General features: G+C 29.5%; 3 protein-coding genes across 5 annotated transcripts; 1 reads left to right on the top strand and 2 right to left on the bottom strand.

Moving 5' to 3' along the window:
* The first annotated feature begins 726 nt into the window (after positions 1–726).
* On the top strand, positions 727–7,750 carry LOC124931908. Its single transcript, XM_047472489.1, has 12 exons — positions 727–835; positions 915–1,001; positions 1,831–1,964; positions 2,186–2,244; positions 2,318–2,372; positions 2,461–2,511; positions 2,965–3,004; positions 5,252–5,289; positions 5,363–5,458; positions 6,747–6,794; positions 6,876–6,995; positions 7,477–7,750. The coding sequence occupies exons 1-12, from the start codon at positions 787–789 to the stop codon at positions 7,522–7,524; spliced, it is 825 nt and encodes a 274-aa protein (XP_047328445.1). The 5' UTR covers positions 727–786; the 3' UTR covers positions 7,525–7,750.
* LOC124931906 (probable sucrose-phosphate synthase 4) lies at positions 7,713–14,821 on the bottom strand. 3 transcript variants are annotated; one of them, XM_047472485.1, is made up of 13 exons: positions 12,374–12,735; positions 11,936–12,025; positions 11,593–11,840; positions 11,255–11,521; positions 10,686–11,172; positions 10,468–10,599; positions 10,244–10,375; positions 9,983–10,159; positions 9,723–9,776; positions 9,575–9,637; positions 8,635–9,495; positions 8,420–8,547; positions 7,713–8,189 (listed from the first exon to the last, which is right to left on the bottom strand). In XM_047472485.1, exons 1-13 carry the CDS (start codon positions 12,653–12,655, stop codon positions 7,916–7,918), a joined length of 3,195 nt encoding a protein of 1,064 aa, XP_047328441.1. In that variant the 5' UTR covers positions 12,656–12,735; the 3' UTR covers positions 7,713–7,915. The 3 variants fall into 3 exon arrangements, with proteins under 3 accessions (XP_047328441.1, XP_047328442.1, XP_047328443.1); XM_047472486.1 differs by lacking the exon at positions 12,374–12,735 and adding an exon at positions 14,689–14,821 and having other exon boundaries at positions 7,725–8,189; XM_047472487.1 differs by lacking the exon at positions 12,374–12,735 and having other exon boundaries at positions 7,728–8,189; positions 11,593–11,836.
* On the bottom strand, positions 13,287–16,113 carry LOC124931907. Its single transcript, XM_047472488.1, has 3 exons — positions 15,645–16,113; positions 14,689–15,237; positions 13,287–13,326 (listed from the first exon to the last, which is right to left on the bottom strand). Exons 1-3 carry the CDS (start codon positions 16,052–16,054, stop codon positions 13,302–13,304), a joined length of 984 nt encoding a protein of 327 aa, XP_047328444.1. The 5' UTR covers positions 16,055–16,113; the 3' UTR covers positions 13,287–13,301.
* Between the last annotated feature and the right edge of the window lie 11,485 nt (positions 16,114–27,598).

Consider the following 27,598-nt stretch of genomic DNA (forward strand, 5'->3'; position numbering starts at 1 on the left):
GTTCAAACCATATCTATAGCATTTTTAATTTTATTTTTAACCGTTTTGAATTTATGGGCGGGTCAACCCATAATCCGACCCAAGTATCCATTACTCTCACATATATTCAAATTAATCACAGCTCTCGACCCGACAATCCGGACACTTCAAAAATTAAGCATCATTATATATATATATATAGATTATATTGTTATAAATGTCGCGCGTTTATTAAATTTTATGTACATTTTAATAAATAAAATGTTATTAGCTTAGTTGGTTAAAATGTTGTACTTGTTTTAGTTTTTGTTAGTGGTAGGTTTAAAATATTTTTTATTTTATTTTTAACTGTTTCAAATTTATGGATGGGTCAACCTAGATTCCGAATCAAATATCTATTATTTTTTGTTTAATGTCAATTCAAGTGTATAATCAAATAGAGAAATGATTGAGAGAGAGAATGAAGTGACGCAATTTAATTATCCAAAAAAATAACAAAATTTCTCTTTATTCTTCTCAATCAAATATTTTTCATATATATATATATATATATTTATATATATATATATATATATATATATATATATATATATATATATATATATATATATATATATATATATATATATATATATATATATATATATATATATATAACGGACAAACACAATTGAAATAATGACTAGTAGAAACCGTAATAGGGACTGTTCATTTGCTTTCTCGATTCCTCTGGTTCTCTTTCTTCTTTCTCTGTTTTCTTCTTCAGGTGTACGTGACAGATTGGAGCGGAGTATACATTAGTTAACTATGGAGGATTATTTGCAGTACGTGAAGGCATTACGCGCTCAGATGAACGGTATGTCTTTCTTTCGGTCTAGCATTTGTAGTTTTATATGTCTTCATAACCGATTATATGTGAAAAACGTTTTGCTAAGATGCGGAGGATCAAACTGAGAAGTTATATATCGAAGAGCAAATTCAGATTACTACTGTTCAAGCACTGGAGAAAGACCTCGATCTAGGTCTTCCTTATCCTCTATGCTAGTTTCTACTTTTCTTATCTCCACATTTATTTATCTTACTTTTCTTTCCATGTTAAAGGTTACGTTATTTGTAATTTATGTATGTGTAAATATGTAATGGTGTTAATCATTGTGACATCAATCCGTTGGATGAGTTCTTTCGTTTTGTATACGATAGATGGAAATGTAACTGTAGAGTCTGTCCAATCCTTGAGAATCAAGGATTTCTAAGGGGGAGTTAGGCATATAATGGTACTTTAGTTAGTAGTGATAATGGTATATTGGTAATTAGCATCAGTAGAGGAAGTTACAACATAACTAGTAGAGGGAATGTACTAGAGCAATGCAATGCAATGGTATGAATCTGATTTCTCATCTTAGATTTAGGCCATTCCGCTTCTCACCTACAATCCTAAATTTAGGTACGCAAAAGAAGAGAAAGAAGGTTTATTATCCTATTCTGAGTAGGATTAGGTATAGGTAAATTCTGTAAGTAGATATTGTGTCAATAATTTTGGTACTGAGCATATTGTCATTATCAATACTATCAATTTGAGTAATCACTACATTGCCAATAGATACGCCTGTGATTTATTCAGTTCTATTGTTTTTCTGTTTCATTAAACGGACTACCATTTATTTCATTATGTCCCTTTTAATACAATGTCTGTTTGTTTTCCTATGTTGAAATTGTGATTATCTTGAGGAATATTTTTCCATTTACTCTATTATCGATTTTTTTATAATAACTTCCTAGTCCTCTCCCCTAAATAAAGAAGGAAAGAAGCACTATAGCTGAAGTTTTTCCTGATTGTTACCATTATTGCAGTAAAATTGAGAACAAGGCAACTTAAAGAGGACCATGATCAAATGAATAAGGCAAAGGGACATATTTGTTCTCAGATATTGGAAAAGAACAAAAAAATTGCATCCATGGAAGCTGATTCAATTACTCTTTCCCAGGTACAATCTCTCTCTGGGAAAAGTGATGAATCTAGTAACGACTAAACTTATGACATTGGGTTATTAAGTGGATTTTCAAAATCGAGGAAAGAGAACAAGAAGTTCATTTATGCATTGTTAGTGAACTTCACAATTATATGAGGTGCTTAATTAACTCAATTGGTTCATGCTTGAGAGATATATTGGATTTTGTAATGTCTTCTGTGGTCTATGACACTCAGACATTGGATCTTATCCAACAAGAGAAAGCTGGCTTGTCTGCTAAACTTGTGGAGAAAAGGTAACATAGTGAAATTAAATGATCATACCTTACATGATATTTATGATTAATGTTATGTTGTATATTGCAATAGAACATACTATTCTGACGTTGCAGAGGGTATGAGTGCCAAATTACAAGGACAACAGGTTATAAGTGACATGCAGTACTGTTCATAAGATGTATTCATATTAAACTCCCTAGTTTATGAATAAGCTCATTTGTTGCATGGTGTAGGAGTGGATGAAGACTCACAAGAGGAGCTCAACAACTGGACCAAACATTTTGGTAATTTAACTTATAAAAACCATCTCACATGAATGAATTCCACCATCAGCTTCTATTCCCCCAAGCTCAAGAATTATCTTAACTGTCATATAAAACCTTTCCACTAGAAGAGGAAAAGAGTTAATTGTTGGTCTGCAGCCTTCAGATCCCTTCTCTAATAGACTTTTTGCCAAGCGAGAGAACTTTAGTAGTATACTTACGTGGTTTCCGAATTAAATATAGTAATACTAGGACCACAACATTTCCTGTATGATATGTATATATCTTCAGAAATTCTCTTTTACATACTATATCTTCTTAAATTTTGAATCCTTTATATTACTATTCTTAGCTTCTTTAGTCTATTCTTCTTCATTTTAGGCATTTTCTTTTGTAGTTTTACTAGTTCAATACTTGAATCATCCAATGCTTCCATCTCATAAACAAATTATCTCATGAAAAATACTGATGCAGACTACAGACGTGTTCATTAAGCAAGCAAATTATGTTCCAGGTATGACTGTTCTGACTAGATTATACTGATGTAGTATGCCCTTTCTGCAATTTCCAGCAGTTCATGATTGTAGCTTTACTGAAAAACATTCCAATACAGAAGTATTGTTTATCATCAACAGCTTGTTGGAACTTTGAAATATTATGACTATTTTCTGGATGGTTGTTTATATCCATTGACATGTAATGGTTATTATTCTTGTAGATCCAATAAATGTAGGAAAATAAATAACACTAGAGCATGTTGAAATTCCAAATCTATGTTTTGGTGCAAAGGATTGCCTTAAAACCTGTGTTGCACCGATACGCCAAAAAATAAAAAAAAAGAGTATCGGATACGGATACAATACGGATACGATACGGCGATACGCGTATCGGATACGGCAAAACGCGTATCGTTGACTTTAGGTTGGGTTGACCAATCCGATACGGTTTGGATACGGCTCCGATACGTGTATCGGATACGTTTGGGGTAAAAGTTTAACAAAAAAAAGTTAAAGTGCTAAACCAAAGAAAGTTTTTCATGATGGATTCTGTTTTGTTCGACATAGAGGCCGGAATAGGGAGGAGGGTCATATTGAAAGTGAATTCATATCATTTCTCCTTGATCATAATGTTTGTGATAGAGATCATTTATTATAACACAATAGTATCTAATGACTCAGTCTTAAATATAAGTATCCTCACAAATAATATACTATATTATGAATATCTATTATAATCTTATAATTCTAGAAATATAATGCACTCCCCCTCAAACCTCTTTAAATAACTTTTATGAATGAATTGCATCTAAATATAAATAATTTTAGTCTTTGACAGTAGCAATGACTTTGCCTCTTCTCCTATTCTCTATGAATCGTTTCTGCCTCCTAAGACATTGTCTTTGAATTGTTGTGTCTCTGGCTCTATTATTGTGTCTCAAATGGCCTTGCCATTAGCATGCCCTGTCTCCCAGGGCTTCTCTCTTGCTATATGTCAAAGAATGCTGTATTATGTAGAATTGGAATTGATAAATGCAGAACTTCGATAAGAAGTAATTCATGAGAGAATTTAGAAGATGATTCACAACACAATTTAGGAATGAAAAGCCGTCTCGTGACATGGATGTAATGAAAAAAATTCTTAGAAACATTCTAAAAAGGTGATACCATCATACCACTTAAAAAATCCAAAGAAAGGAGTTATTGATTCTAATGAGATTATTATCTTACACGATATAGATAATTTATTTATAGGATACTGTAAGTTAATTGTATTCTATTTTCCCAAAAAAAAGTTAATTGTATTCTAATCAAATTTAATCACATAATAATTATCTTCAATCATATCATATGATGTATTTTAAGTATCTAACTATATATCTAATAATTCTAGAAATACTTTTTCTTGAAAAAAATCTAAGAAATACAATGTCTCATATTCCAAAATTCTCTAATGAATGCAATAGTGTAATCGTTGGGGTAAGGGGTTTTGTCCCGTCGCAGTCAGAAATGGCTTCTCATATCTCTTCGGGAGTTCACGACCCCCGTTCAATGTAAGCCCTTTATCATACAAATCTGTTGAAACACAATCCCCGAGATTACGTCTCTCACTAGTCCGTTCAGTAAGGAGATCTTCGTAGAAAGAGAGAATGGAGTCTTTAATAGTTGACAGGTCAGAAGTCTGACATGTTAACCTTAATAATAGAGATCTTACTGTATTTTCTACGAGAATTAGTGAAGTTATGAAAAAATCGGCTATTTGAATCCCATCCTTGAGCCACATACAACGTGATGTTTCCATTGTATCCTTAATTCAAAGCAAAGTAAAAATGTCATTTTATTCTCTACCTCAATGGTTATAACATATTATACTGGATTTCCATTATAATTAGGATTACACAACACTATAAAGCTACTAAGAAATGGAACACAAAGTCTTGTTTTCAGTGGGCTAACCTATTAGGGAGCTTTTAATATTGAAATTCTATAAGTGGGCTAACTAAGTCTAAGGCACATTACTAATTAAAATAAAGATGTAAGCAAATAATAAAGGACGGCATAACTATTTGGAATTAAAGTGAGTCTGGGCTATATATTTAGCGTGAGTCGGTCAAACTGTATTCTTTCTATGACAACCTTAACACATATCATGATCTTAGCTTCCTTTTTCTATTTAGTATGTGCATTAAGAAAGCTTTTTGAGTCTAAATTGTAATGTAATATTATCTGAGAAAATGGCTCTCATATATTAAACTTATTTGCAGGAACCCAGAGTGATGAAGATATCATTCTCGGAGAAGCGGTATGGAGACTGATGTAGTTATGCTAGTTATTTTTGTAGTTGAATTAATGTGTAATCCAAATTTAAATTTCAGCATGTAAAGGAACTGATGACAAAGTCGGAATCAGAAAAAGCGCAGCTTGATATGGTTACACAATCAAAATCCAAACTTGTTTTGGTGAATAGCAAGGTTTGTTAACTGGTTGCGTATCTAGAAATTGAGAGGAAATAATTAGTCTATTCTATTGCAATTGAAGCATGACAGAGCAACAATCATTAAATTTCAAATGCTAGGGTTAATCTGCAGATGTTTCTTATATGCTAAAAATTAGAGATGAACTAATCCTAGTGTGAGAAATAGAATAATACCTTGAATTAGATGAGAAGAAGCAGATTATGAGATAAGGAATAAGAACTTTGCGCAACTTTAGAAGTGCACGGTTGTGAAGCCTAACCGTATGGTTGAAGTATGCAGTTGAAAAGCCTGTCGGTTATAATAAATTGCGGGAATAAAGTGGCGGCTATTAATATATCAGTATAAATAGAATAATAGTTGCTATGGATAATGAATAAATGAATTAGCTGAATACTTTTTTTGTTAGAGTTTCTCTCTTCCTTGTTTTATTCTTCCTAGTAGTTAGGGTTCTATCTTCTCCCATTGATTCTCATTTCTCTTCACATATCAATACAATTCTCTTTGATTTAATGTACCGTTTCATCAATTATACTATTCAATTCTAGACATTAAACCAAATTGTAGTTCTCTTATTGTACATCAAATTGTTGTATAAAAGAACATAACTGGTATCCATTATCATCATGTAGAGATTCATAAAATTTTATTCAGTTCCTTTCCTTGAATGCGTTCATACAAGGTCTTCATATGTGTTAGTATGATTATGAGCCTATTTGAAAATTGTTATTTTGTCGCAATCACAGTCCCATTGGAAAATTTATAATGTTAGAATTAAAAGTGGATTTTTTTTTCGTTTGGTATAGGTTTTTCTTGGATCATAATCTAGAATTATAGTTTGTTTTTCAAACTTCATTTGGTAAAAAGATTATTTTTCAGATCATTATACTATATCATAACTTTTAGCTTCAGATGGTGTAGAGATTTTTTTTTTCTGGATTATGATTAATATTATTTTCTAGATCATGATGCAGATTTTTAAGATCATTGTGATTTTTGGCAAATAAATGTAGATTTTTTTCGGGTCATAATTTCAATGAAAAATATGATGCAAAAACAGCCCTATGTACTGCAGTATTAAAAATATTTCAAAGTGAGGCACCAGTAAATTCCTTTTTCAAAAAAGTAAATTCCTTATAAATGTTATTAAAAGGATTTTCCTTTCTTTTTTTTTAAATCCTTATAAAGTAGAAAGCATAGAGACTACTATATCATGACTTCTGGTCTTTAGTTCAGATGTACGCCTATTCAATTAGGTGATATTTACTATCTTTGATCTATGTAGGTGAAGAAGTCAGTTGAGCTTCTGAAATGCAAGATTAATGATTTCAAGGTTTGTGATTCATTTTGCGGCCGATGTCTCTAATTTTGCTTCATGTTTGTGTTATAAATTTAATGTGGTAGTTGATTGCAGCTGGAACTGCAGTCTATGGATATAAAGACCCTGGAAGAGGAATATCAAGCTCTCATATCTGACAGAGATGGAGAGATTGAATTTTTCCAGTCTCTGAATCAGCAAATTAAAAAACTAAAGGTTAATATTAGTTGTGTCAGCTATTTAATAGTTGGGATAAATTATCTGTGTAGTAATCTGGTTGTTTTTAACTCTGAATCTTGAAAAGATAATAAAATATTCTGATATAATACTTTGAAGAAAATGCCTATAGAAGTTGATTATGTAATATTAATTTCTTTTTATTAGTTTTTGGGCAGATTCCTTGAATAATGGGAAAGAAGGCATTAATTAATAAATAATTTCAGTTAGTTATGCCTTTTTTTTTTAAAAGGTCAACTTTAATTAATAAAAAATAAAATAAAAATAAGCGCAAGAAGCGTTTTGAACATTACAATTAGTTATGATTTTTTTTTTTTAGTTTATACAACCATAAATTTTGTAAATTTCATTATAAATAATGATGGGTTCAGTTAATTTATTTGTCTCTGTTTTAGTTCTTGAGTATGGTAACTAGCATTCAAATCATTTGATAATGAACTCATCCCTCTTCCTTTGTCAGGGAATCTCAAATGTAACATTGTGCGCTTGTGGGGAGACTACAAAGTAGAATGTGCATAAATACATGGACTCTAGATCAGGCTGCTTTTGGAGGTTAGACTATGCGTCTTTGTTCATAACAAATAGTTAATTGTATTTGTTTTTCGTGTCCATACTTAAAAAAACCATTATATGTTGTGATGTTTTGATATTAGGATTCTATAACTTGGTCTAATGTAGTTCAAAGTGGAACTGGAGTTTCATTATTGTGCACATATACATACAAGTATTAGGAATGTGCCCCAGAGTCAATTAATTCAAGCCACCTTATCTTGCTAGAGTATTGGTCCTTTACATGTCTGTGCTTCAGGTTCAACTCCTTATAAGTCTACACAATTAGTATTTCTTATGCAATATCATCATCATTAACTTTAGACGAAATTAAATTTAGTGTCAAATGATCACATGAATCTTAAAGTCTTCAAAGCTGTGATGATGTCATTGACTTCATGGGTTTGTGCTTTAACAAGGCTAAGGCAGCTGGTGCCTTCATCCTCCTTCATGTAACTTTCTCCAGTACTGCACAAAAACAACTCACTTCCATATTCAGTAATACCTGGTAGAATAACCGTCTTATGGAGACCTTCCAAGATATCTTTATAATCAGTGTCTCCCTTGTCTCCCGTGAACACTACCATACTGGATAACTCAATACCCCATTTAACTGATAAATACCTGCATACATAACATGAAATATTTTGATCATGGGTTATTTGAATAACTAAGTGGTTATTTCCAGATTAACTTGTTTGGTTTAGGTTATTTAGGTAAAAAGACATTAGGAGTATAAATATATAAGTAGAGGGTATTTTAGATGATGATTTGAATTATGTGATAGTGGGTTATTTGAAATTAATATGAAATAAGCTACATCAAACAAGGCCTTAGGATAGGATATGACTTACCTCAATGCTTGAATCCTTGAAGCAAGCAATGGAATGACATTCAGCCTTGATGCAGCGCGGGTATATATGGGATTACATCGCAATCCTCTTATCCGTAATCTCTTTCGCAGTTCATCTATCCTTGTTGTCTATAAATTAAGATAGAGAGAAAGCTTTTGGGTTTATGCATGATCATTTCACATGCTTATTATAAGTGAGTTTCTTAAGTTACGTACCTTGGCTCCTGGTTTAATGCAGTAAGAGAAGCACCTTGAACTAAAAGCTTTAGGATTCTCCACAATATCATCTTCATCCCTGCTGCCGCCACCTTCTATCCTGCCTAACCTTGTTATAATTGACTTAACATTCTCTCCAGGCCACCTATACTCAATATGAGCTTCATACTCCACATCAGCTGTTGTAGTAGAAGAACAATCCTTCCAAGGATAACACATTTCACTTCCATTACTGCAAACCACTGCATCGAAATCTTCCAACCTTACATCTTCTAATTCCTTTATTTCTTGTAAAGTTAAACCTGTTAATAATATTAACCCAATGCTGTTTAAGCTTAAGAGATCAGCTGCAGCTTGTTTCACATTCTCAATTACCATTGGTAACAGCTCTGTACAACATCCTTCCCTATTGTAGCAATCAGCCGCTACTACAAATAGTCTTTTCCTTCTTCCAGGACAATAAGCAATGCTAGAAGAAGAAATACCATTAGTGGAGGAGGAGGCTGTCCTCCGATGAGTAGTAAATGCCTCGATCAATTCCTTTTGCCTGATTAAAGACTCTATGTCGCTGTCAATGGAGAATTTGAGTGAAAGGTCCTCAACACCCTTTAGCGAGTCGCTCATTGGTTCTTCTTCTTTAATGGGTGTTATCTCGAGGCGGGTGTTGGGATGACGATTCCTGCAATGTTCAACATGGGAGAGGTAGTTGCGACAGTGTTCTGGCCATGAGTATCGGTGGATATTCTTTAGGCCATTTTTTCTGCATTCGAACCAGAGGTTCTTCTCAGCTACTAGTTTTAGGAGGGAATCTGCTATTGCTTTATGGTCATGCGGGTCAACAAGAAGGCCATTATTTAGGGCCTGATTGATTACAAACAGAACTTTCATTGGATATTCCATTAACACAGAACAGAGATTAGTTTGGATTGCATTTTTTTACCTTGATGATGTCGACAGGTCCACCATTTTTTGTGGCGACAACGGGTAAAGCATAGGCAGCTGCCTGATAAAAGAAGAAAAAATAATAAATGGTGAGATTTCTTCAAGGTTTTGAGCCATAGTTGACAAATAGAGATGGATATTCTTACTTCTATCAGTGTGAGGCCAAATGGTTCAACAAGAGCTGGATTGATGAAAACTCCCTTCAAGAGACAAATCCGCCACAAAGTGTTACTGTTGTTAGTGTCAATATTGGAGCAAGAAAGGCAATGGTTAAAAAAAGAAAAAAAGACGGCTCAAAATATGTTTCAAATCAAGAACGGAGTACGATTAAAAATACCAAATATATACTTTTATTTATTGATGTAACTGATAATTAGCCATGTGAAAATTAGCAAAATGGTACAACCTTTGTTTTTGCGGCAAGACGATATATCTCTGGAACCTGAGACTGGTTGTGGTGCTTTGGATAGGCTACCTGACCATACAGGTCATACTTGTCAACAAGCTTCAGTACAGTTGTAAGAACAACTGAGCTGCTCTCTGACATTTCTTCTATGTCTTCCCTGTTACCTAGTATTAGAGTCTGCAGCAGCCCAGTTGGAATCAATATTTCTTAATTCTCGTCTGTGAAGCATCCATAAAAACTATATATACATTTAAATCTTACCAGGTTTGCTAGTTCTCTGAGAGGTGGACATTCTCCATATGCCTTTAGTAAAGTGGTAACGTTCTTCTTTGGGTCAGGACGGGACAGTGCCAGTATCATAGGCTTGTGGGGGTTTGTGAAAAATCGCATTACCTGGATTCATATTTTTATCAGGCAAGGAAAGGAAGGAAAGAAGATGAAAAAAATTGTCATTATTTTGTCTGAGAAAAATCTACATTTGTTACCTCAGACCATATTGGAGGTATAGTTCTTTTGGTTTGAGCCCTATCAGATCCAATAAGTGAGTTTAGATCTCCATCACCCTCAAATGTGTCCTGGTTAGTGACATAGCTAAAGTCCATTCCTGGAGGTATAACCTACTAGTCATATATTTATGAAATTGTCAGAATTAATGGGAGATTATTTTTAGTGGGATTAAAAATTGGCATGAATAATATATTACCACCATCCTGGGCATGTATCGGCCAAGACAGGTTACAAAACGACGCCTTCTAACCCTAAGTTTCCTCTCGAGCATGAAATCAAATCCATCATAGAGACCCCATTGTTCCTCAATCTCCTGCCTTGTGCTAGTGACCACCATTTCAGCAGCATCCAATCCAAACTCTTCTGCTTCAATTCTTCTGGTGATCTTGTATGTTGAATTTATCACTTCCCTGGAGAGCCTCCCTTGCTTGAGAAGTTGCTCCAGCTTGTTCCTCCCTAGTGAATGGCCAGTTAGGACCATGGGGACGTTCAACACTCCAGATAGATGTGCGGCTACTTCTCCTGCATCAGCATAGTGACCGTGGATCACATAAGGCCATGCTGGTTTCCCCGCACCTCCTTGTATTTGTTCACCTAAAGCTCTGGACATATTGACAATGTGGCTGAGGGACCCATCAATAAACTCGGGTATGTAAGGCCATAGCGATTCCTTGGGAATGTATCTGTGGAAATGGCATGCCATTCATTTTGATAAAACCAAAATATGATTTTAATTCATGAAAACTCAATTGATTTTGTTCGTACTTATGATTGGGGCCGCAGGGGATTCGAATGATGTAGGCACCACATGAGGTGGCAGTAGCGTCAGATGGGCATGAGAGCATCTCAATGGGCTCGGCATAGGTAGAGTCGAGCTCAGTAGAGGTGATTTGGCGGGTAAGAAGGTCAACTCTGTGGACTCCGGCCATATTGGCTAATGCCCTTGCTAATTCTACCACATACTTCACCTGACCACCTGTATCAGAATCTCTTCCAAGTTCCATATTTTCTCCTCGAACCAACCCATGTAGACTAGTAGTAGTATTATATATATAATTAATTCATCATCTCCAAAACAACAATTAGGAAATCCATATTTATACCTGATGAGGACAATGTAGAGTCGCCTGGGTTTATCTTCATGATCCTCATCTGACCATATCTGCATATCAGAGTTAATTCTTGGAATCTTAATATTATTATCTGATGATGATATTGGGTGGTTACATTCCCCCTTCTCCTTTTCTCCTTCCGAGAGCTCTGAGAGGTCTTCCTCCCAAGCATCGTGATTAAAAATGCCACATTTCTCACTTCTCGATAGCCCCCGGCCTTGTGCATTGTCCAGAGCTATCTATGTCAAGTAGTTTTGATATAATTAATGAACAATATTATGCATGCATGATGCATGCCATGATATATATATAATATATTTAGAGACGTCAGTACCTGTTTCTTTCGACGGGTAAGATGCCAAATCCTCCAGCACATATTCTCAAGTCTGTTGTTGCGTTCCCGAGTATTCTTAGTTGCTACCACCTTAATTTTGACATTAATCAAATCAGATGCATCATCCACTGAACTTAAAAGGATGTAACATATATAGAGGACTGAGACTGACTATATATGTAAGACTGAACTCAAATAATGCATTCAATCAATATACAAGTACCGTCAGAATGGAAGAGCAGCAATTTTCTCTATCTCCTTTTGGATCATCTACTTATTATAACAAACCTATGTTGTGGCTACTCAATTCACAACTCGGTTTGATTCATTTTCCTACTTAAAATTAATTGACTCTCATTTTGATTGTGGGTGGATAAATAAAAAGTTTTGTTTAGAAAATCTTCAATTTGAATTGATTTGAATAGAGATGGAGGAGACCTTAGTCCAAGTCTGGTAGAGATCAGACTCATCAAAGCTGTTGACAACCTCTTCAACGAAGTAGTTGGTGGGACTGAAGGGCTTGCAGGAGTCTTCTTTGTCAACTTCATTATAACTAGTAGTAATCTTCTTCCTTTCAAAACCATCATCATGAATTCCTTCTTCAAAGCCAGCGGTTGGTTTGTTCTTGTTCTTCTTCTTCATCATCTTCAGGTCTTTGCTGCTCCCCGCATCTAAAATTGCTTCCAAGTACCCATTTATCCATTCATTCGCCGCACCCATTCTCTGGGATTATTTACTTTCTTTCTAAAGCTTGAATTTGTGATCAGAGCTGTCTGTGATAGCTCTTGGCGGAATCTGGGTTGCAACAGAAAGCTAGCAGCAGCAATGCTTATATGGACATGGAATTTATTCCTTTTTTCTTTATTCTCTAATGAATCACCCCACCACCATGCATCTTTCTGCTATATATATACATCAACTTTTTGACATACTCGTTTTGTTGAAACTTTTTTAAATAATTCAAATTACTTTTCATTTATTTGTTTACTCGGGTAAGTCTTGATGCACATTTTAAAAAAGAAAAAATATTTTAATATGAGATTTAATGAGGTGCACAATTCATTTTGTTTGAATAATAAAATAGAAATTTATAACTTTACACTTGTTTTAGTAGGAGTGATGCTATATATTTTAGCTCCTCTATGAACGCTTTAAATCTGTTTACAGGAAATGTGTCGTCGTAAACACATGCAGCTTGCGGAATGCAATTTACAATAACCTAATTATTGAAAGATGAGTACCAATTTACAATAGCCTAATTAATAAGGTGATTCCAATCTTTACTCTTCTACATTCTTAAGGTTGGGGTATGCTCTCGTTGCAATTTTGCAATGACTTTCCGCACTCTTACTACACTTCTCTATGATTACCAAAGGACCGCCATTAAACATCTGTAGGTCAATGATTACTTTTCCAAATTAGACCAGGTACATAGTTACAAAGATTACTGAAATAATACAAGAAAAACACGAAAGAAGTTTGGCCAAAAACTGGCGTAGAAAGTTAAATTGCAACAAAATGTATCGAAAAAATGGAAGTTGCATAGCAGTTTCAAAGACGGGAAGAAAGAAAATAAGTTCAAAAGTGGTTCCGAGATTCGTGTTTGATTTGAGCTCTTTGAGAAATTTTGTATTTAGTTAATTTTTTCTCCACAAAATGTGTGTTATTTATGCTAATTTACAACTAAAAGTCTATAATTATAGGCTTAAAATTAATACTTGTAGAGAGTATGAATATGTAAACCATTGGCATATCCTCAATAGTAATGATGCTGAGGAAGATTAATGGAATATTATTATTATTATCCTCTTTCCATAAAAACAAACGTCAACTGGAGTATAATTATCATTTTAGCACATCATTCCCTAATAACTCATGTGTACATTTCAAAAATATTCTGGAATCAGATACTTGAGGAAACAAATGTTCATTGACATATTATTCCAGCGACTTTAAGAATTATTATTGCTAAGAAAAGGTCATGAAAAAAAGGGTTTTTAATTTTGATTCCTCTTTGGACTATGCTAAGACCATCCCATGGTTCAAATTATAAAGTAAAAGTTCTCAATCAAAATTGTGCGTTTGGTTTATTGAAATTGACATAAAGAACAAAATTATATTATATAAATTAACTTATTACAATATTAGAATGGATTAGGTAATACTATATGAACCCAAGTCAAAATGACTACAACAACAAAAATCATGTAAAAAGTAATCGAAAAATACAATTCAAAAATAGCACAAGTATTCCGAACTGAACTCAATCAACTTAAAATATCTACTTGGATTTTGGGTTGACCCATTACTCACTCCTAAATTCATTTGAGTAAGAAAATCGTTAAATGGGTTGAACATTTTTTGTGGGATTTTTCTTATAGACAAACAAGAGGTGCATTTTAGTCCTGGATGAAGTAACAAGACATGGCATAGGTACCCGACCCTACGGATGAAGTTCCATGGACAAAAAATTGTAAACAAACAAGTTCATGAATGAGTACACATCGGTTCGAACCCTATAATTTAAGGTCACTATCTCCTATTTATCGTGGCGGTTCACCCTATAACCTAAATTTTGCCTTGCCTGAAATTACTAATTTGGCAACAGAATTACATTACACTTTGCAATATATATATTACAACAACAAATTAAGTTTTTGCTTGCAATTAATTAATCAATCATATGACACATTGATATTTAAATCTACAGGATTATTTAAAAATTAACAATATTTTCTGCTTCCCAAGTTTACCTGGCATTCAAATCGAACTCGTTTTGCCCATTAATCTCTCCATTATCTGTCTCCTCGTCATTCAAAAAGTCATCCGAAGGTTCTCTCTCGTCTCTTTGTGCTGCATTGGCCTCCCACCCATTATTATTGCCCATTTCATCCGGACTGACTCCTCCTTGATGATCATACTGTGAGCTGAACGCATTCACTCGTATTGGTGCAGAAGCAGAAGCAGCTGAAGCCATGATAATAATGTCTTGCTTTGCCTTCTTCTCTCTTGATTCCATCTCTACCCTTAGTTCCATAACAGCCCGTCTCTCTTCTTGAAGGAGAGCCTGTTCGATCATCAGTCTCTCCTCAGACCTAAACTCTCCAAGAGCCCGTTTGCGAGATATTATGTTGAAGGCCATAACCTGTTTCTCAAATGTTGCAGTGAACTCTGAAACTTTGGCCGCAATATTGTGGTCCCATTGCTGACATCGAGACATTATTTGCCCACTTGTATCGCTCTCCAGTATTCTATCGTCTTCCTCTGCTTCATAATCTGCAACTACGTGATAAGGGAGTAGCCTGAAAGAAACTACTACAAATACATATCAGGAACAACAACAACATAGTGGAACTTTGAACATAAAATTAGCAAGTAACTTACATAAAAAGCTTCATTCAACATCATTTACACAAATTTTGGTATTTCTAATCTCAATCCTTGAATAAAATATCTCTTATTTCTGAAGTTCATATCAAAGCCTTATCAAAGTTATGTATAAAATGACAATTAAGAGTAAAATTTAAGTCTTTACATATTTATGCAAGGTCTGAAAGTTTCCTTAAAAGCAAAATTGACAGAATCTCATTACATTAAAGATAGATTATTTTATATAGTTACTGAAGTGAAAATGCATAGACATTTAAGAAAATTTGAAAAAGTTGAGAACCAACAAAATATTGCAAAGAATGAAGAAGAAAGTATAGACCTATCGCAAGCATCCTCTAGAGAAGAGAAAGGGCTTTTGAAATCTGGATGGCAGACTCGCCAGGCGTCTTGGTAAGCCATCTGAAGTTCTATGGAATTAGGTGGAGAACGATTAGGCTTCTGGAGTTGTTGCTGCTGTGAATTCGGGTTAGGGTTTTGATTGTGTTGCTGATGATTAGGGATCTGGCCAAGGCTAGGAATTTGTTGTTGATTGGAGATTATTAGCGGTCTTTGTTGAAGACCCCCCGGTGGGCGAAGATGAGCGTCGATGTTTGACGGGAAACGTGAGATAGCTTGTTGTTGTTGTCGTTGCTTTTGCTGCATCTGTTGATAGAGAAGTAATTGTTGCCTCTGTTGTTGCTGTAGTATCAGTTGCTGCTGCTGATGAGCCAACGCCTTTGCTTCCTCCATCTCTCTGGAAGCACAACCACAACCACCTACCCTTCTCTTTCTCGGTATGAATGACCAAATGAAATGAAAGTTTTGAGCTTATTTGGAACGAGATGATGATTAGGCCCAATATGAACATAGCAAGCCAGGCGAAAGAAAGCACAAAAATTATTAAATATATGAGTATTCATCAATTCTTAAATAGTTTAAACTATATTTACTCTAATTAAATTTTACAACTTTTTAAATAATTATATTTTAAAAGAATTATTATTTATTAAAATAAATTAATTAATATAATTAATTTTATAAATATAAATTTTTGAAAATGAATGTGGTGGAAATTTGAGAGGGTGAAAGAAGAATGACATGGCACACTAAAAATTAAAATACATTTTCTTTTTTCTAACTTTTAATTTTTTAAGAGTATTGATGGAGGAGAAATTTTTTGTAGAGAGAATAAGAATAAATGATGTGCCATTATATTATTAGTCATAAGAGCATGGCTATCTATAATCCAAAAATGGGTTAGGACGTCGGTTGTCGTTGATTGTGTGGGTTTATCATGACTAATTATCCATGACCCAAAATGGGTCAGGACGTCGGTTGTCATTGATTGTGTGAGTTTATTATGACTAATTGGTTGGTCATTCAATGACTAAAACCACAACCAGTTAATTGCGTATCACTTTTTATCAAATTTTGATAAAAATCACAACCAAACTCGTCAGTCTCCAATTGATTGCCCAAATTTTTTTTTATCTCTTATCTTTAAAACCCGATTTTAGCATTATTTATAATTTAAAAAAATAAATAAAACATACCAAAATTCATAATTTTTCGAGATTTATAAATAGAAATCACTCTTACTATATTTCGGAGCACAAAAAAAATCACCATTTTCTCTTTATTAACAATGTATTTTAATTTCGTATTTATTATCATTTAAAAATTAATTATTATTTATAAAAATTAAAAAACAATATTATGTATAAAAAATAGAAATTAAATATTTAAAAGTTATTTATTATTTTTTTAATTTAAAAATAAAAATAATATTTTTTAATTCATGGTCAATATTTTTTTATTTTTTTGGTTATAGATAAACACAATAACCAAAATTTTGGATAAACTCTTCTCATGATCATGACTATGACTATGATTGTTGAAAAAAAATTAGTTATTGATAGAGATGCTCTAAAAATATAAATGGTGAAAAAATAAAAAAAATTAATATTTTTTTGTAAGGCATGTCATTTTCATTCAAATTTTATTTACCTATCATTTCTAAAAAATTTATTATATTTTTTAATTATTATTATTATTTTTAATTAATTTATATTTAAATACTTAATTATATAAATATATATAAATAATAATAATAATATATAACTAATATTTATTAAATTAAAATTTTAAAATTTTAAATAATTCTTAAAACATTAGATGATTAAAACACTTTGAGTTAAAACATTAAATTTTACAATTTTATGATTTAGATAATAAAAACAATTATAATTTAGGTAAAGTCTTAAATTAAACAAATTCTTTCTATTTTAAATTGATTGAGAATGAGATTTTAAGATTTTATTAATTTATAAATAATTTTAATTTACTATTTAAAAAATATGAAATTATAATTATAAATTTAAAATAAATTATTATTTATTCAAACAATTAATGTAACTAATTTTATAATATAATATTTTTAAATTATTATTTACTTAATATTATTGTTACTTAATTGGATGTTTTAAAAATATTTATAAATGTATAAAAATATTTAGTTATATAAATAATAATAATATTTTATAAAAAAAAAAAAAGTAACTTTTAAAATTTCAATTAAATTCTCAATTTTACATGTACACAAATTAAACAACAATTTGAAGGATAGTCTAGATTTTGACTTCCTTGTATATCACTAATAAAATATATATTTGTTATCTAAGTTACTTATCAATTATGGTCACCAACTAACAATAAAGGAAGGTTTCGGATGATTAGAATGATGGGTTGAACAATTAACTCAGTTCAGTGTTTAGTAATTATTACCAAAAATAAAAACTTGGAAACTTGGAGCATGCCTACTTAACTCAACTTAAGCCAATTTAATTTTAGTGTTATTATTATCCCATCTCTTTATTTGAAATTAAAATGATGTGAATATAAAATAATATTGAAGTTAAATTATAAATATATTTTAGAGAACTCAACAAAAACAAAATTATAAATGAGTTAATAAGTGTGAGTTATTTCAAGTCGATCCGATTTGATCTATTTATTAATCAAGTTAAACGAGTCAACCTAATTTTGACCCGAACCTAAAAATACATTACTCATATTTTTTTATTGCCAATCTATTAAAATTAAAATTTTAAAATTAAAAATTATAAAATTTATTTTTTTAAAGAGTTTACTTCAATTAAAAAGGTTTAATTATTGTAAAATTATAAAATTTTAAAATATAAAATTAAACACTCAAGAATAAAAACGAGCTCGAATTTAATGTCCCAAACCCTAAACCTTAAACCACGTCTAAAACGATATCGTTTTAATTTATTAAAAAAAAATCACATCATAAAGGAAAAGTGGGACATATCACCATCCTTCTTCTCTCCCCAATTTTTGTCAATGACCAATATCATGAATCCCATTCTCTTCCGTCTCTACACTACCGATCCAATCTCCTCAACACCGGTGCTACTTCCGCCTCCGGCAGCCTACATTACGCAGTCGTCATCTTCCGCAAGATCCCATTACCAACCACCAACGATTGAAACACCATCATCCGCGGTTTCGCACATAGCGAAAAACCCACAAATGCAATCTCTCTTTACCTGGATTTATCCCGCGCCCCCAAAACCCAGAGGCTTTGACTTGTTCCTTTGCGCTTAAAGTTTGCGCTCGTTCCTTAGCTCGTGTAGAAGCTACCCATATTCATTCTCATCTTCTAAGGTTCAGATTCGAACTTGATTTCTTATTGCAGACAAATTTGCTTGATGTATATACTAAAACAGGGGATCTTAATTATATTGTACGTTGGAATGCATTAATTTCTAGGTTTGCTTAGGAATTAATCGACCTAATGAAGCTCTTAATCTCTTTAAGAGAATGGAATTAATGAATATGAAAGCTAATAATTTGAGAAGAGAGATATGAAGTTGGGGTTTAAGCATGAGGTTGTTTGTCTGAAAAAATAAAAATATAGAAATAATGACAAGAGAGAGAAGAAGAATGGATAATACTACGATGTGATTTTTTTTTTTTTTAATAAATTAAAACGACATTGTCTAAAACATTAAAGTGGGACAGCTGATCCGAACTCAATAAAAACATCATAAAAAGACTATTCATTTTTATGAAAAACTAAAATGAAAACAAAGCTTAAATTAAAAAAATGTCTAAGCCGCAAAATATAATAAATAAATTTGAGTAGGCCATGTTTGATTTTTTTTTTCAAAAGTTTAAATCTATTAAAAAAAACTAAGAGCCGGTTGGATTTGAATTTATTGATTTAGGGGATGTTTCCATGGTTTTGTACTCATGAATGGAAAAAGAAATTTGAAGTGTTTTAGATGATCAGAATGATTTGATATCAGATAAGATGACACTTTCTCTCTACTTAATATTTTATATATATTTTGTAAAATTATATTAACGCTTTTTTATAATTAAAATAATAATAAAATTTTAAATTTATTTATTAAAAAAAATTGTTTCGATTATTTAAATAATATAAAAAATATTTAAAATAAAATAAAATTTTAATAATAATTACAATAAATAATAATAATATAATCATTTTATATAATAATTTTAAATATTCTATATTAATAATAAAATTATAATAAATTAATTAAAATTTAAAAATAAAATAACAATTTTATAATAAATATTTAAAAAATCTTAGAAAAGTTAAATATGAAATATTTTAATAAAAATTGTTATTAAAAAATTTTAAAAATCTTACACAATTGTTATTAAAAAAAATTAAAATTTGTTTAGGGTGTTATGATTTTGCATAGTAATAATCTTACAAAAGTGTTTAAATTTATAATTTAGAATTTCACGTTCATCACTTTCAAATATTTTTTTTATTAGTTATCTCTTTTCTATTCTATCATTTTTAATTATTTTATTTATTTTCTTTCATTTATTTAATTTATTTTTAAATATTTTATATAATGAAATTGTGAATTATAAAATTTAAACAATAGAAAATTTGATAATAAATATAAATAATATTATATTTTATATAATATATTATTATATTTTAAATCATGGGTAAAATCTCAATCCAAACTAATTATTGTCCTTATTAAATATATTTAAAATTATATATTTATAAAAATTAATATATTCATATCATTTATTTTAAAATATTTTGTTTTTTTAATTTAAATTATTTATTAATATTTAAAATTAAATATTAACAAAAAAATTAATATATTAATATAATTTATTTTCAAATAATTTATTTTTTAATTTAAATTATTTATTAATATTTAAAATTGAATTAATAAATATATATAGTAATAATAATTATCATTATTAAATAATATTATAAATATAAAAAATAAATAAGTTTAAGTGTTTAACATTCTAAATCAAACATATCAAAACCAAAATTTAACGATTAAATATACTAAGATATAACAAACATACCTACAAATAAGCATAATAAGTAGCGTGTCAATAAACTGAATCAAATTATCCTTAAAAAATAACAATAAATTTTGGTTAAAGTAATTGAATTATTTTAAAATAGTGCTAAATATGACCAGATTTTAAAATGAAAGTTTTAAATATAAAAATTCATTACTTCAATTTTCATTTAAAAAGTTGAAAGTATAAATTAAATTTAATAAAAATGTGAAATTTAAAAATACTAAATTTGACATTGAATCCACTTTTTGTAATGATGATTTTAGTTGGGATATTTGATTTTCTATTCATAAAAATTTCAACCTTATCAATTACATGGCCTAACATATTTGGCATATCATAAGCAATACCAGACAAGGTCTTAGAGACAAATAGGTACTTAAAATTTAAATGTAATGACAATTCATAATATAAACTCGCTTATATAATTTGATGTGGTCCATTTAAATAAATTAGTTGGATGGATAGTTATATTTTAACAAACTTAAAGTAATAAAATAATGAAGGCCCACTTGCTCAACAAATTTGCATTCAATCGTTTATTTAAAACAATTTAGTAATTTAAATTTAAAAAAATGTTAATCTATTATAACACATAAAATAATAATTTTTAACCATATCAAGTCCAATTGAAATGATTAATATCAATTTATTTTTATAAATAATATTACAAACAAGGACCCCACTTAAAAAAAAATTATTTTAATTTGGTAGCTTGATAATTTTTAGGCTATGGTTCAACCTAATTTTTTTTTATAGATATAATAGGGCTCTTAAATTTAAAACTTCCAATATAAATATAAAATGTGCAAATTGAATAATACTCGATATAATAATAAATAAACAAGATTCATAATATGATATTCCATCTTCTAGCCTAATAGTAAAAGAAGGTCGATACCCCATATTTCAGTCTCTACGTGGTCTTGGATTTGAGCCCCGTCATACGATAAGTTCCAATTGTCTACTTAAATTAGTTGAGTAAATTTAATGATTATTTCTTAACCCGCGGAAATTAGTCGCTCTCCGAAATAAAAATGAAATTAAATGTACTTAAAAAAAATAAAATAAATAGAGTCATGATATGCTAAGTTATCTTTTATTTTTATGCTTAAACAATTTTTATCGTTTTTAATATATATACCTTTTAAAATAATAATAATAATAATAATAATAAATAAATAGAAATTATTTACATAAATAATTTTATTTTGTAAAATTTATTCATTATGTGTTTAAAAGTAATTTATTTAATATTGATATAACCCTTTATAAATTGACTATATAAATTTTATTGTTTATAAACTGAGTATATAAAATTTTAGTGTTTACCATTGGTTATTTTTTATTATCAAAAGATGGTTGGAGGGATATTTGTAACACTAATATTAGCTTTCCATATTTTCTTTTAATAATATAATTACTTAATTCATTAAAATATTTTAATTTAAAGTTAAAAATTATATTATAATAATGTAACCAATTAAAAATTTTAATTTATTTATAAAATAAATATTTTATTTATTCTAAAGAACATAATTGTCGACTAAAATTTGACTCACCCCATATATATATATATAGAGAATTTTCTAAAAATTATAAACTCATTAAGGGATTTAAAAATAAATTAAATAATTATCATAGATATTTGTTATATTCATTTAATATAAAATAATTAAAATAAAGACAAAACATAAATTAAATAATTATCTTAGATAAATATTGTATTCATTTAAAATAATTAAAATAAAGGTCAAAAATAAATTATTTAGGAAGAATGTTATAATTATTTAAATTTTAAAACAATTTTTTTTAAACGACTCAATTTCATTTAATTTAAAAAAAAAAACATGAGTTTTTTTAATCAAGCTAGACACTAGTAAAGTAAGGCCATGTAGAGAGTAATTAAACATAGCGATTGGTCTAAAGGCCAATCGATATTATCAATGTAGTGACTCAGCTTAATCCTATTGTCTTTTTTGATCCAGTTACTTTTTAACTAAGATTTTCCATCCAAATATTGCAACAAATGGAGAGATTTGTGTGAACACTTTGAAGAAGGATTGAAACTCTACTCTTGACTTGCGATATGTCCCCATTGTAAGTTGTGTTTTTATCCATTAATTAGATTAATGAAAGTTATCACACAGAGAACGTTAATGAGGTTTTTAAAGTGTGTAATATAATTAATTACTCAATCTTAATGACGTTCCAGAATAACTATAAAAACATGGTATTTTTTTCTCTGAACAAAATATAAACCATAGGGATGCTAAAAAAACTTGTGGAAACAATTTCACGAAATATGAAAAAATTCGTTATAAAATTTAATCTTTCGGACAACTGCTTGATTGAGATAAAAATTTCTATTTAAATGGACTCTGTAATCATATGCTATTTACAATTAAAAATATGTCATGGACAAGTAGTCAAGTGCATGCAGATAGAACCATTTCCAAAATCGGCATTGAATGAACAGGCAAGCTGCTGCTTGAAAATTATGAGGAATACGCCAGACATGCAAGATTAGAAAGATAATTTGTTTCTCACTTTTACCAATTGATTTTAAAGGACTTACTAACTTCGAATAAATCACTTTTGTATGTATAAAAGACTTTCTTGCTAAAGAAATAAAATAATAATATTTTTTTTTCTATTTTTTTTTTTTTTTTGCTAAAAGAGGTGACAATTGGTTAATAAAGTAATCACTATTTTTTGTTTTGTTAAAAGAAGTGGAATGATTTGGGTAGTAGCGATTGGTTATTACACCAATCGTTATAGGTCTATAGCGATCGGTTATATACCAATCGCCGTTGTCAATTAAGGCAACAACGAGAAGATTTTTGCCGATTGAAAGCGATTGATATATAACTAATTGCTATAGGCGTATAGTGATCGGTTTGGAAGTTAATAACGATTGATTTACCAATCGCTATAGAGTATTTTTTTACTAGTAAGACATGTCCTTGACTTGATTTTAAAGAAAGGAAACAAAAGAATAAGAAAGGAAACAAAAGAATGAAAAGAAAGCATTCAATTACAATTACCTTAATAAAGAAACACAAAATAAAGTCTTTAATCAAAAGTCTTAAAATACAAGTCTTTAATTCCAAAACAATTATTTATAAAGCCTTAAAATACACGCACAAAAATAGGGAAAAAAAAACTATTAATTATTCTATGTATTTTGTAGATAATAAAAAAAGAAAGGGCAAAACAAGGCCATAGTTATTTGACCTAAATCAAACAAGGCCTAACACGCCTGGGCCAATCAGAACACGTCTGGAAGACTAATGCACAGACTAACGTCCGCTAATGCCAACGGAATGCATACTGAGCAACACGGACCGCGCCCGCGGCCTATGTTCGTCTTTTTTCTTGCGACGCACGTTTAAGAATATCCAGCTTCCTTGAATAATGATGAAGTCGAATTTCATCGTTACTCAACCAAAACGGAAAATTAAAGAAGGAAAATTATCACAATAGGTGTGTTACGTTTGTAGCTCGTCTTATTAGCCGAAATGATAGAATTCAGTTGAGCAAGTGACAAGGCCATTAATGGCTTTGTTCAAAATAAAACCGACTTAGACCATCAACTTTCCTAAGCTCACTATAAAAGGGAAGCTCGATGAAGACGAAGGCCAACAACCAAGCTTCATAACTTAATAAATCTCAATCTCTCTTGAGATATGTCATTAGCTTTTTTTTGTTTAAAATAAATCTTGTATAGAACTTTTTTTCTCTTAATTTTAGTTCATCCTAAAATTTTGATAAGAGTCTAATATTGTTTCCAATTCACTAATAAGATATAATTTATATATGAATTAAAATTAAATTTTACACTTACATTATTTGATTACTTGATTTAGAATTAATTCTAAAATCATTTATGAGTTTTATGTTTATGCTAATTCGAATTAATCAAGCTCAAGAAAGATCATTTGAAAAGTTTTCTACACATTCTAGAAGGTGGTAGGAACGTTTTTCGATTAATCCCATAGTGTTTGAGGCATGTATGGTCAAATTAAATTTAAAAAAAATCTCAAATTTGAACTCTAAATATGACTTAAACATAGGGATGGCAATTTAAAACCGTCCCGCGAAAACCGAACCGAATTGTCCCGTTTGGGACGGTTTTTCCCCGAAACCGAACGAAGATGGGGCGGGGATGGTATTTGTGTCCCCCGCCCCGACCCACCCCGATTTCACCCCGTTTTTACCCCGATTCTGCCCCGAATACCATAAACATAATTAAATATATTAAATCATCAATATATTTATTTATTTACTATATTTTATAAGAGTATTAAAATTATTTCTTCATAATAATATAAAATTTTAATATATTACAATATATATTATATTAAAAAATTTCTTTATATAATTTTATTGTATAATATTTATTTATTTTTTTTAAAATAAAAATTATTAACGGTGCCCCGCGGGATTCCCCGAAACCGAAAAAAACCGAACGGGGCGGGGATGGTATTAAAAAAATCCACGAAATTAAAACGGGGGCGGGGATGGTAATTGCATTCCCCGCCCCGAACCGCCCCATTGCCATCCCTACTTAAACATGTAGTTAGTTAAGATTAAAGGGTTGATTTAAGTTCATTAATTTAAGTTCTAATGAACGTTGATTAGGGCTCGTTTGATGAATGAGTTATTGAGATAAAACCCAATTTTTAATCTCAAAACTCAAACATCATATACAACATCTAATTAATTAATTTTATTATTTAAATACCAAAACTAACCTCTAATTAAATTTAATATTATTTTTATTATTTACTTTAAATAAAAAATAAAAAACAATATAAATTCAACTATAACATATAATATTATTTAATATAATATTTAAATTTTAAATAATTTAAATAAATAAATAATTATACTAAAAAATAAAGTTAATATATTTGAATAACAATATTAATTAATTTATAAATATACTTCATCTAAATTAAATATTTATAAAAAAAATTATTCTAACTTTTTTTATATATAAACTAATTTTAAACAATTATTCTAACTAAATATATTAATTAATTTATGTTAATATTTTTATAGTTTAATAAAATAAAAATATTATAATGTAATTTAAGAAAAAATTATAGATAACAACATATAAAATTATTAATCATTTTATCAATTAAAATATTAAAATTACCATTACTTATATATTTTATTTTATATTAATAAAAATTAATATTAATATATATAACATTTATTTTATTATTTTATAAAATTTATTTTAATATAAATTAAATTAAAAAAATTATTTTATTTATTTTATTTATATTAATTATATTAATTAAAATAAATTTAAAATATAAACAAAACTACAATATAAGTTCTAATATAACATTTAAATTTTAATAATAGTAATTTATAAAATTAATATTTATTTAAATATTTACTTTTTATTAATAAAAGTTAATATTAATATATGTATAATGTTTTAATATTTATTTTATTATATTTTAAAATTTAATTTAATATAAATTAAATTATTTATTATATATATATATATAAATAAAAGAGGGAGAGGTATAATAGAAATAAAAAATAAAAAACTTAGATTTTTACCTATTCTATCATATAAGTGTTATTTAAAAAAAACCCAGAATTTATAACAATCATCAAACAAGCCCTTAAAGAAGTTTTTGGTAAGATTTGATTTTCACATGCCCCTTAAAGAAGTTTTTGGTAAGATTTGATTTTCACATTAAAGTCTTCAAATCAAAATGAATTTTTCCAAATAAAATTTTCATTTTGTGTGCCAACATGTTCTAGATTGGGATATTATTTTGTATTATTTACAAATTAATATTTCTAAGATATAATAAAAATATTTATATATATATATATAGTTAGGGGTGTTCATCGGTTCGGTTTTCGAGTTATTCGAGTTTTCGGTTCGGGTTCTTCGAATTTTTATTTTTTTTAAACAAATTCGAAAACCGAACCGATTTGAATAAATTCGAATTCGGTTTATTCGAATTCGGTGAATTCGAATTCGGTTCGAATTCGGTCGGATATTCGGTTTAGACCAAATATAGAACATCACCTACCCATAAGATAATTTTTTTAAAAAGAGTTAACAAAATAAATAAGTTGTTAAAGAGATCTTATCTACTTAAATTATAAAAAACTATAAATCACGCAAACTTAGCTTAACGCTAATATATATTCGACAATTAAACGACGAAAGTAAAATAGTGTCGCCGACGACAATATATGGCGGTTGAGACGTGTTGATAACTAGAGAAATGGAAAAATGAATTAGGGATTATGAATTTAATGTAGGGATTTATTAGGAGGTCTATGATAATTTAATATAAATATGTAATAAGTTATATAATATATAATAAAAATAAATAATAAAAATGAATTCGGTTTTCGGTTTGGTTTTCGAGTTGAAACCTAAATTCGAAAACCAAATCGAAAACCGTATTTGAATTCGAATCGGTTTAAAATTCGATTCGAAAACCGAAAATGTATTTCGAATTCGGTTTATTCGAATTCGGTGAATTCGAATTCGGTCGGATATTCGGTTCAGACCAAATATTGAACACCCCTATATATAGTACATAGACTAAGGCTTTGTTTGAGGAAAAGTTTTATCTAAAAAAAAAATCTTTGTTTAATAAAAAGTAGGAAAAGAATAGTTTTTAAAATTTGAAAATTAATTTGTCTTTTAATTTTAGAGGATATGATGTAAGTGAGAGAATGGTGATTTAGAGATAGAATAAAGTTAGAGGGTAATTTTGGTACTTAAATAATAAAATTATTTAATTTGATAGTTAATAAAATGTTTGAGTTTTAAGATAAAAACTGAGTTTTATCCCAAAAACTTTTCATCAAACAAGGCCTAAAGATACACATGTTTGACAACTC

The sequence above is a fragment of the Impatiens glandulifera genome, chromosome 3, assembly GCF_907164915.1.
Source record: "Impatiens glandulifera chromosome 3, dImpGla2.1, whole genome shotgun sequence".
NCBI classification, from domain to species: Eukaryota; Viridiplantae; Streptophyta; class Magnoliopsida; order Ericales; family Balsaminaceae; genus Impatiens; species Impatiens glandulifera.

Bases quoted from the DNA above. Each gene is read 5' to 3' on its own strand.
- LOC124931906 (XM_047472485.1), bottom strand. From the start codon at position 12,655: ATGGGTGCGGCGAATGAATGGATAAATGGGTACTTGGAAGCAATTTTA. The intron at 11,173-11,254 runs GTACGAACAAAA...CCATTTCCACAG, and splicing joins CCCTGCGGCCCCAATCATAA to ATACATTCCCAAGGAATCGC. The intron at 8,190-8,419 runs GTAAGTCATATC...TTATGTATGCAG, and splicing joins TCAAGGATTCAAGCATTGAG to GTATTTATCAGTTAAATGGG.
- LOC124931907 (XM_047472488.1), bottom strand. From the start codon at position 16,054: ATGGAGGAAGCAAAGGCGTTGGCTCATCAGCAGCAGCAACTGATACTA. The intron at 15,238-15,644 runs GTCTATACTTTC...AGTTTCTTTCAG, and splicing joins CTAGAGGATGCTTGCGATAG to GCTACTCCCTTATCACGTAG. The intron at 13,327-14,688 runs GTAAACTTGGGA...ATTGACCTACAG, and splicing joins GAGTTCGATTTGAATGCCAG to ATGTTTAATGGCGGTCCTTT.
- LOC124931908 (XM_047472489.1), top strand. From the start codon at position 787: ATGGAGGATTATTTGCAGTACGTGAAGGCATTACGCGCTCAGATGAAC. The intron at 3,005-5,251 runs GTATGACTGTTC...ACTTATTTGCAG, and splicing joins GCAAGCAAATTATGTTCCAG to GAACCCAGAGTGATGAAGAT. The intron at 6,996-7,476 runs GTTAATATTAGT...TTCCTTTGTCAG, and splicing joins AGCAAATTAAAAAACTAAAG to GGAATCTCAAATGTAACATT.